Raw genomic sequence first — 10,702 nt, 5'->3', positions numbered from 1 at the left:
ATGTAAAACAAAATGTTAATTATTAATATCTCCTAACTAAATTTCATCAAAATACGTTCAGCCGTTAAGGCATGATAGAGCAAAACTCCCAGCAAAACCCATACAAAAATCACTAACTCAATTGAGTTTTCTGTATACTTCCTATCCTCTAAGTACGATGACGTGATCATTTTGATCTTATATCCGTTTTTAGGTAACCATCGATGACCTTACTAAATTTCATCAAAATCCGTTCAGCCGTTTAGACGTGAAAGAGCAAAAGTCCCAACAAAAATGACTAAAAATCACTAACTCAATTTAGTTATCTGTCTACTGCCTACCCACTAAGAACGATGGTGTGATTATTTATAACAATGACAATTTCTAGGTTATCATCTATCACCATACCAAATTTTATCAAAATCCGTTCAGCCGTTTAGGCGTGAAAGAGTAACAGACAGACAGAGTTACATTCGCATTTATAATATCAATATGGATTGTGACTAAGCGTTATAGATAACAGAGATAACATGATTCGAAACTCTTTCATTCGTGAGAGAGCTGTCAAAGTCCGCATTTTTTATAACATTTTTATAACTGAGGGAAAACATAAGTTAGGAGATTTTTACTCGATTTCTTGGCTATTTATTGGTTTGCAATTTGCGTTTTATAGAAACTTCTTAACTAATATTAAGCCAACACATACATTTATAGATATATATTTTAAGGGCTGGGATTTATTATAGCATCCCACGATTTCGGGGATAAAGAGCGTATTGTTGGATAGAGGAGATCCTCCAGATTAAGAATATATATAATAATAGCTGCTGGATATAGTATAGTTATATATTATTATAGTTTTCGAGATATTCGCGTTTAAAGTTTAAAAATTGTCTAATTTTAACACGTAATTTCTCGCTATATATCGGATTTTTCATTTATATTTTGCACTTGTTATTCACTTACACTTGACTACTTAAAGGAAGTATATTATTTTGATACAAATAACCACCGTTTCTTAAATAATATACACATATTAACTCAATTTACATAAAAATTAATAATAATTCAACAACAAAAAAAAAAAACTTGTCGTACAAAAAACTAACTATTACATAATTTATTTCTGCTGGATTCTTAGTGATAGCTCGTCATTTTGACTGTCAGCTGTTCAGTAGCCCATGATCTGGTTTTGTTGTCAAAAGCAAAAATGAGTTCATGGGCTCTCTCAACAAGCAAAAGAGAGTTTCGTATCATATTATCCATGATAGATAATCCAATCGAACACATTATCCAGTAACTCAAACAAACAGGCAGAACATGTGGTGCAACCCTGCCCCAAAATGTCCTCTTAATGTGCGATTTCACAAGGGTCAACTTCTGTAGCAAATTCTCGTGAGATTCTCGTTTGCTGTCGCCCATTGCGTTCAGACGAGGAATTTGCTTTCCACAACTCTGTTCGTGTTTTTCTCACATTCTCTTTCATAACAATTTCTCAACTTCTTGTATGTTAGCTAATTTGAATCGTTATTCTTCATTTTCTAACATATTTAAATTATATTATGCATATTTCTATATGTATTTGCAAATTACACACAAAAAATAAGTTTTAAAATTCAAATTTTCAAATATATTGTATACATAAATTTTAAATGTGTGCAAATGACAAACTGTTACGTAGCAGCGAACTGTTACGAATAAGAACACAAAGCGTGTTGCCGAACACAGCAGACTCGGCGCGATTCTCTTCTCTTCGTCGCCCCCTCTCTTATAAGCTAACAAATGCCGCAACAGGAGGATCCGTGTGAAAGAGCTCAATCATTCGCAAAAAAAGGTTTACCAATGCAATTTATGCAATGTTATCCTGTTGAATACGTACAAGAGTGTATGTGGTTAACTCATTAAAATTCATTCGCATTTTGGTAAAACTAGCGCCGAGGGCAAATCATTGTCAAAAAAGACAATACAAATATATTATTTTCTTTGTAATACATTTTACATTTGATTAGAGAAAACACAAGGCATGGGCGCAACTCGAAACTGAGGGTAAATTTTTTTAATACGCAGATTTATTTCTAGAATATAATAGGATTTCCAAAGAATATAATAGGAGAATGCTCTTGCTCTTGCAAAACCCTTGCACAATGCACGGGTTGCGCACACACACATTTCCCTAATATTTTGATATCTGCTATGGAGTGTTCTCGTGCTATTGCATATTTTGGTGTAGTAGAATCCCCTTAAAGTAACACTATTGCACACGTTTAATAGGACATTTTAGTGCAGTGCATTTTGCACCATAAGTGTTGCCTGTTCGTTTGAATTACTTGATCGTGTGTTTTCTTGCATTCCCCTGACAGACGGTGGCGTTAATTCGGATTAACTGCTTTAATCGGGTTAATTCGAGAGTTATCTCAGTTAACTCCGTTTGCTAACTCCCATTTAATCCTCAAAATTTTAGAGAGTTAGTGAGAGCTCGTGACATTTTTAAACATGGCCGCTTTTATCCTATTGTGAATGAAACTATGCAATACTGACAGCTGTTTTTCAATTAAATGTTAACAAAAACATACACACGCAATGAAATAGGTAATTTTTTTCTAAAATGGAAGTTCTAATAATAACGTATTTATGTATATTTTTTTTTAGTAATTATTGGCTAACAACCGCAATAATTGCTTTCTATTCATTTTAATTTTACCAAAATGGAAATATTATGCATTATCAGCTATTTATGGGAGTTTATAACTCTCTTTGATGCCGTCTGTCACCTACCTATTTGGAACTGATTAAAAGTGCAGTTAATCCGAATTAACTTTGCCGTCTGTCTAGGCTATTAACCAATCGATGACAGATAATTGGGATGTTTTATTTAAACATCAAATTAAGCTTTTAGCTTATTTTGTATGGTAGACTTCTTCTTATTGACTGGCGTAGACAACGCTTTCTCGTAGACACAGTTTGGATTTCAAGGCTAACATTATTATCGGTGTTGATGCTGGTGCCAAGGTATACGAAATTATCTACAACTTCAAAGTTATGACAGTCAACAGAGACGTGGGAGCCAAGACGCGAATGCACTGACTGTTTATATGATGACAAGAGATATTTCGTCTTGTCCTCGTTCACCACCAGACCAATTCGCTTCGCTTCTCTATCCAGGCGGGAAAAAGCAGAACTAACGGCGCGGTTGTTGTTTCCAATGATAGCGATATCATCGGCGTACGCCAGTAGCTGAAAACCCTATCAGTTCTTCGCAGCCGTATTTGAATAGCTCGGCCGGCAATCCATCGGCCCCCGCCGCCGTGTTGTTCTTCAAGCGGGTAATTACTATTCTAATTTCTTCACGGTCGGGCAATGGACCATCTGTTCCATCGTCGTCGATTAGGGAATCGGGTTCGACATCTCCTGGTGTTATAATTTCATTGCCATTCAGCGGGCTGCAGAAGGGTTCCCTCCACAAACACAGTATACTCTGGTCATCAACAACTAGATCACCTCTGTGGGTCCTACAGGAGTGTGCTCCGGTCTTGAAACATTCGTTAAGTCGCTTAATTTTTTCGTAAAATTTTCGAGCATTACCCCTGTCGGCCAGCTTGTCAAGCTCTGCATACTCACGCATTTCGGCCTCTTTCTTTTTTTGTCTTCAAATGCGTCTCGCGTCTTCAGCTCTCGGTATCTTTCCCATCCCGCTCGTGTTGCGGTCGATCGCAACATAGCGAGGTAGGCAGTCTGTTTTCTCTCCACTGCGAGACGACAATCCTCATCATACCAGCTGCAACACGCATGCACTCAACTATTAGACCGTTTTCACACGGGCAATTTTTGTCGCGGCAATTCTTAGTTTTATAGGAGAGGGGGCGACCAAGGGAAGCGAGAGAGAGAGAAATTCTCCTCTCTTCGTCGCCCCCTCTCCTATAAAACTAAGAATTGCCGCGACAAAAATTGCCCGTGTGAAAACGGTCTTAATGAACAAACATATTTGTATGCACAAGATAACCTATTGGTTATAAAAATACATTTGGGCAATTGCTTGTGTGCATTTGAAATAACTCCTTGTCGTGCAACATACAAAATATACATATAGACATACACACATACACATATAATTAGTTCTTAAGATGTATTCAAAAATTTTATTTAAGCAGTGACAAAATGAAAATAAATTTAGAATGAATTAGATTCTCACTCAATGCAAGTCTTTCATTACCCCCCACCAGCGGTAAGGTTTGTTAGAAACTACATTGTTTAAACATTTTGGTCCTTCGAGCCGGATTTAGCGCTCAGCCAAAGAAAAAGTCCTGCTATTAGAAAATACAGGCAACTATTATGAATTTGGGAGTACTATAAGCCTCTAAGAAGAAAAAGAGCATTACTTTGCAAAATAAAGATACATGTAAGCCGGAATAATAAAGGTTATCCGCATTTATAGTAGTACATATATATATACAATATATATGTACATACTTTTCGTAAAAGTAAAAGCGAAAAAGTATGTAAATAATTAACAAATGAACCAAAAACCATATAAAAGAAGCAAATATGGACAATATGGTAAGACAACAACAGGAGTTTGGAGATCTTGCTGTACTACAAGCCATCAATACATATGAAGATACTTCTGTTATTGAAAGAAGATATCAACGTCGAGCAAAAAAGCTCAAAAATACATTGGAAGAAATTCAAGAAAATGCATTGGATTCTCTCGAGCAAATGAGAGAATTTAAAATCAAGCTTCAAATACAATTTGAATACGTAGAAGAAGCTTTCTATGAAATCCAAGATATCCATTTCAACGGCTTGGCAAAATACCTGCTAGAAGAAAAAATGGAGGATTTTCGAGAAAAATATAAAATTACACAGAAAAGAATAACGGAGAAATTGGAAAAATACGTTACAACCGGTTTCGACCCTAAAACTGCTTTTAATGTAATATCTACAGAAAAAACAGATTTTACAAAGTTCTCTCTGAGGAAAACTAGCAGAGAATTATTCAATTCAACGCAAGCTAAACCTGCAAGTTCACGGGTTGTTACATATGATTTTCCTACTCGTATATCATCGGCACCATTGAATTTTAACACTGATTTCACTGGAACTTCATTGTTTGGCAATGCTGCCGCTAAGTCCGTAGGGCTTTTTGGATCCACGCTCGGTCAAGGTGCAGCTAACAGAACTAGTGGAAATTTTCGCGATGGTGATGCAACTACTCTTGGCACCGGTACCACTTTACATTGTGAACTTTTTGATAATGGTAAAAGTACTTTTGGCACCGCTACCACTGTTGGACCCAATGCATTTGACGATGGAAATATGCCACCGGAGAGATTTTCCGAAAGTGACGTGAATCATGAACTCTGTTTAACTGAAGAAAAAGATACAAAAGGAGTTTTTACTAAGAAACCCGAAACCGAGGATCGCAAAATCGAACAACAAATTGACAACGAAATTAACCAACTCGAAGACAACATTAAAACCAAACCATTTTATATGAACGAAGGAAGGAAGGAAGATAAAAATTTCCAGCAATACAGGAGAAAATCGGGCATGAGCAAGAGAATAACCATAACACAGATTCCGGCAACGATGATTGGTGAAGACGTTCATGTTAAGACGATATCAGACAAAGTGCACTATAACTTTCGCCGGCCGGCAGATTCTCACTTCGGAGAAATTTGGGAGGCAGGAAACAAAACAATTAAAGCAATTAATGCTAATCATTCAACTAAACCAGAAGCATCAATAAAGGTGAGAAATAATACTAAAATATATTTAGATCCGATTGGCAAAACAGCTAAAATAAATTCAAAGCGGAATATAATCGTTTATTACGAGTATGGTAAATAACACAGAATATATATAAACCATAATATACAAGTAAAGTTAAGATACAACTTTAGGCCCTGGCAAAATGTTCATAAATACATATATGAACATGAATGATTTATTACATTAAGATTGAATTATATGTAGAACATTATATTTTTGACAATAAGCAATAAGTTAAATGAAAAGAATATACAGTCCACTAAATAACATGTGCAATGGTAAGCAACAAAGCCATTGCATATCGAATAAAACTTTGGCCCCTGGCAGAATGTTCATAAATATATGAACATGAAATTTGTATTAGAATAACTTAAACAAAATAATATACAGTCCACTAAATGTCAAGTGCAATGGTAAGCAACAAAGCCATTGCATATCGAATAAAACTTTGGCCCCTGGCAGAATGTTCATAAATATATGAACATGAAATTTGTATTAGAATAACTTAAACAAAATAATATACAGTCCACTAAATATAAAATGCAATGTTAAGAAACAAAATTGTAATATGAGACTTGATCATAAAAATCTGAAAATCATTGCATATAAAAGATACCACATAAACATATATGCATTAATATGCAACAAGCATACATTATATGTTGCACGCATACATGCAACACACATGTGCATGAACTTCTACATATGACCCCATCCCCATCCCCCTTAAACTATTTAATAGGTAATAATGTCTTTAGTTTTGTAACTTTTCTATAGAAGTAATTTTTTTTGCAGGGAGGTATGAATAAAGTGAACAGCATGTTGCAACAACGTCAGGAAAAACGAAAATTCCTGCGAAGACAATGATGTACATGTATGTATGGTACTTAAGTAACACAATAACATACCGGGAACTTGCCATATTGTTTGGTGTAACAAAATCTACTGCGCGGCATATTGTTCGACTGGTTTCGCATTGATTATTTCAATAAAAATAAGGAAAAAAATTCTAGGTGTAATTGGTGCTATTTTACTCATATAACAATTAACGGACCAGTTAATGATAAGCATATTTTTTTTTGATAGGAAAAGAAACTACAGCATTGTTCTACAGAGTATTGTCGACGCAGATCAAAAGTTTCTAGATATATACTGTGGCGAACCCGGGTCTTATCATGACTGACGAGTGCTTAAAAGGTCAGCATTTTATAGAAAAGTTGAGAGTAATATGGAAAAGCTCCTTGCGCAACCTCTAAACCTTTTTTGATTGACCCAAAACTTTGTATATACTAGTTTTTGGGCTATTCGCATATTTCTAGGGGGTGCGATCGAGAATCCAGAAACTTTTTTTATCCTCCATACAACTAAGGGCCACCCTAATGTACATGCATATATAAAACAATAAAAAAAAAAAACAATTTTTTTATCTAAAAAAAACAGTTCAATGCTGCGTTTTTTTAGCAATGACTGTGCTGTTGTTAGCCGCACAATTAGTAAAAAAACACTAATTACTAAACAAGTATACATAAATACGTTATTATTAGAACTTACATTTTAGAAGAAATTAGCTATTTCATTGCATGCTTATGCTTTTGTTTACATTTATATGAAAAACAATTTTTTTCTTCCGTAAGTGTATTAACTCCTCCTTCTATCGCTATAGCACTTCAGGAAAAGTAGTGTCTCGGCCTTTGTCCAAACTTTTCTTTTTCTGTATCTAATATATAAAATTCTCGTGTCACGGTGTACGTTATTGAACTCCTCTGGAACCGCTCGACCGATTTTCGTGAATCTTAGCGTGCATATTGGCTAGGGTGGAGAATCGGACAACATCTATTTTTCATCCTCCTAAATGTTAAGGGTGGTCCACCCCTAAAATTTTTTAACTTTCCGCGAAGAAAATTAAAAATTTTCTAAAATCGGGAAGTTATTGGTTGTTGAACTTCAAACCGATCTGGCTAATTTTAGTCTTGAAATATTTGTGGAAGGCCAGAAAAAGATTAGAAAGTGAGTAAATATGGAAAAATTGCGAGGAAGATATCAATAAGAAAATTTTATTCGAGTTGACAAGAAAAATATAAAAAGAGAAAACAAAAAAATAATATTTTGAAGGTCGTCATTGTTGCTTTGTTAAACTATTTTTGTTATTATTCAATTGTATAAGGTTGTGTCGATAGCCCAAAACAATTTGTAATAAATAAGGAAAGGTTAAGTTCGGGTCAAACCGATACTCTCGCAATTTATTGATGTAATTTTATTAAGGTAACACACAATTTGACCTATATTTTCGGCATATAGTCCATTAGAAAATCATCATATATAATATATGAGGGCTGAAGTAATTCCAGAACCAATTTCACTCATTTTCACCAAGGTTCCAAGGTTTCCAAGGTTAACGGGAATAGGCACCTGTTAGTAGGTAAACAAACGGCACATTCGGCCTTGAAATTGTTGAAATTGCAAATGAACGAAACACCAGTCGGAAAATCGCCAAAAATAGCGCTATATCGAAGATTTTCCAAATATTCAAGAAGTCGCTGGAGGTACTGCACAGGACTTTAAAATATCTTGATTGTCGATAAACGTTTTTGGTGGAGCCAGGATTCTGTTAACAGGTGATTTACGCCAGACTCTTCCAATTATTCCTGGATCAACTGTTACTGACGGGCTAATCGCATGTCTAAAGTCATTTAATTTGTGGTTATATGTCGCCAATTAACAACTAACATATGATTGTTTTTGCAACAATATCAAATTGCGATTGTAGAAGCAGTTGGAAATGGTAGGGTCGCAGTTGACACCTCGATGGATTAATAGCATTTCCAACAGGTTTCTGTCACTTCATTGTTCATAAATATATGAACATGAAATTTGTATTAGAATAACTTAAACAAAATAATATACAGTCCACTAAATATAAAATGCAATGTTAAGAAACAAAATTGTAATATGAGACTTGATCATAAAAATCTGAAAATCATTGCATGTAAAAGAAACCACATAAACATATATGCATTAATATGCAACTAGCATACATTATATGTTGCACGCATACATGCAACACACATACACTTATATGAGGCACGCATGCATCTATATGCAACACGCATGCACTCAACTATTAATGAACAAACATATTTGTATGCACAAGATAACCTATTGGTTATAAAAATACATTTGGGCAATTGCTTGTATGCATTTGAAATAACTCCTTGTCGTGCAACATACAAAATATACATATAGACATACACACATACACATATAATTAGTTCTTAAGATGTATTCAAAAATTGTATTTAAGCAGTGACAAAAAGAAAATAAATTTAGAATGAATTAGATTCTCACTCAATGCAAGTCTTTCATTACCCCCCACCAGCGGTAAGGTTTGTTAGAAACTACATTGTTTAAACACTTCATTGACTTGAAAGAGAAGTTTTCCTGACATGAAACCTCAATATGATAACTATAAATGACTGATTGAATGACCTATATTGGTGGTAAAAAAAAACAAAGATATCGATGATCTTAATGCGACAATTTAGAATTTCGGTCCAGGAGAGTTGACACAGCTACAAACCAGGATGACGTAGTCAATTATCCCAAACTATTTAAAATTGCCTGTACTATCACCACTTACTTTGCAATTAAAAGTAGTGTGAGTTGTCATCATGCTGCGCAACATAAATCGACCTCGAGTAATCAATATCGTCGCCGAAGCCAAGATTGGACCAACTTAATTTAATGTATACCTTAGCCACAACAACGTGTGGCCGGGTCTGCTAGTGTAAATATATAAAAATAAATCTATATTTATGTATATTAAAAATTCGTTAAAACATTTAAAAATTCTAACTCACATTTTCTAGTTTATTTAAATTTAAATAAATAAATAATAATAAAAATTGGTTGGAAGATCCACTAGAATAGCCAGTAAACCGTTTTTTTTTCAGGTAAAAAGACGATGAGACCAACGAGAAGGGGTATAATAAACAGCGACTCCACGCCAAAGTGGTCAAGGAAGGCATCTCTAGATCAACACTCGGAGAATTTTCACCAGGCTTGGGCTTAAAGCTACCAGGCTGTCCCTCGATCAAAACACGCGCAACCAAATTGATCACGTTGTGATATACTGATGGCACGTTTCATGTGCTTCCAGTACGTTCTATCCGAGCTATTAAAATCGACACTATCTTGTAGCAGCCATGGTGCGCACATGCCCCGGTACGAAAGCTGTACGTAGAAAAGCAGCTGTCGTAACAGACAGCCAATGAATTTCTCACTCGACTATCGTTTTTACTTGAGCAAAATAACTGACATAAAGAGTACATATACGAACAGTGAGATTCCATCCATTCTTTTCATACCTTTGCGGAAGAGGTGATAGGAAATTCCTGATATGATGATAAATGCCGTACCGTCACTGCACAGAAAAACACTATCTAAAAATCCACCCTTCAGCCGATTGTTACTCGGGCTACGAAAGAACGAGAAAAGTTATGAAGAGATGCGTCTCTTCAAGAAGAAGAAGAGAGAGACGGAAAGACGTGAGTGCGAAGAATTTGAGACGCTGGCTAACCGGAGCTTGGTTCGAAAATGTATCAGAAATTAAGGCAGCAAACCAATGGTTTCATTACCGGACATTATTGGGCCCCTACACCACACAAAATCATTGCACAATAACAGACTAGCGTCGGTCGTTTGTGTGGTGTATAGGGATGTTTGTGCAAAATTGCGAAGATATTGTCCTAAAATAAAAATCAGTATTATATTTTACTCAAGTCTGAACTATTGCACAATAAATTTGTGCGATGTTTGGCGATAACTGCAATAACAAGTTTTAGTTTATTTTTTGCACTGTGATATGCAGATCGTACCGCGAATAATGGAAAACACCGGTGGTATCATCGGCCCATTATTCTTCAAAAATGTTGGCGATGAGAACGTTACCGTCAAT

At 35.3% G+C, this 10,702-nt stretch overlaps 1 protein-coding gene across 1 annotated transcript; it reads left to right on the top strand.

Annotated features, from left to right (window-relative positions):
• Nucleotides 1-4,041: 4,041 nt before the first annotated feature.
• LOC105220354 (uncharacterized) lies at nucleotides 4,042-9,674 on the top strand. The gene is made up of 2 exons (XM_054235466.1): nucleotides 4,042-5,727; nucleotides 6,544-9,674. Exons 1-2 carry the CDS (start codon nucleotides 4,522-4,524, stop codon nucleotides 6,613-6,615), a joined length of 1,278 nt encoding a protein of 425 aa, XP_054091441.1. The 5' UTR covers nucleotides 4,042-4,521; the 3' UTR covers nucleotides 6,616-9,674.
• The last annotated feature ends 1,028 nt before the right edge of the window (nucleotides 9,675-10,702 follow it).

The sequence above is a fragment of the Zeugodacus cucurbitae genome, chromosome X (genome assembly GCF_028554725.1).
Source record: "Zeugodacus cucurbitae isolate PBARC_wt_2022May chromosome X, idZeuCucr1.2, whole genome shotgun sequence".
In the NCBI taxonomy this organism is placed as follows: domain Eukaryota; kingdom Metazoa; phylum Arthropoda; class Insecta; order Diptera; family Tephritidae; genus Zeugodacus; species Zeugodacus cucurbitae.
Note: the sequence above shows the minus strand (reverse complement) of the source record. Positions and strands in the feature narration are given on the sequence as shown.

What these genes read in the sequence shown, in the direction of transcription:
- LOC105220354 (XM_054235466.1), top strand. Translation starts at nt 4,522, where the DNA reads ATGGACAATATGGTAAGACAACAACAGGAGTTTGGAGATCTTGCTGTA. An exon ending in AACCAGAAGCATCAATAAAG is followed by an intron (nt 5,728 to 6,543) that starts GTGAGAAATAAT and finishes TTTTTTTTGCAG; the next exon opens with GGAGGTATGAATAAAGTGAA.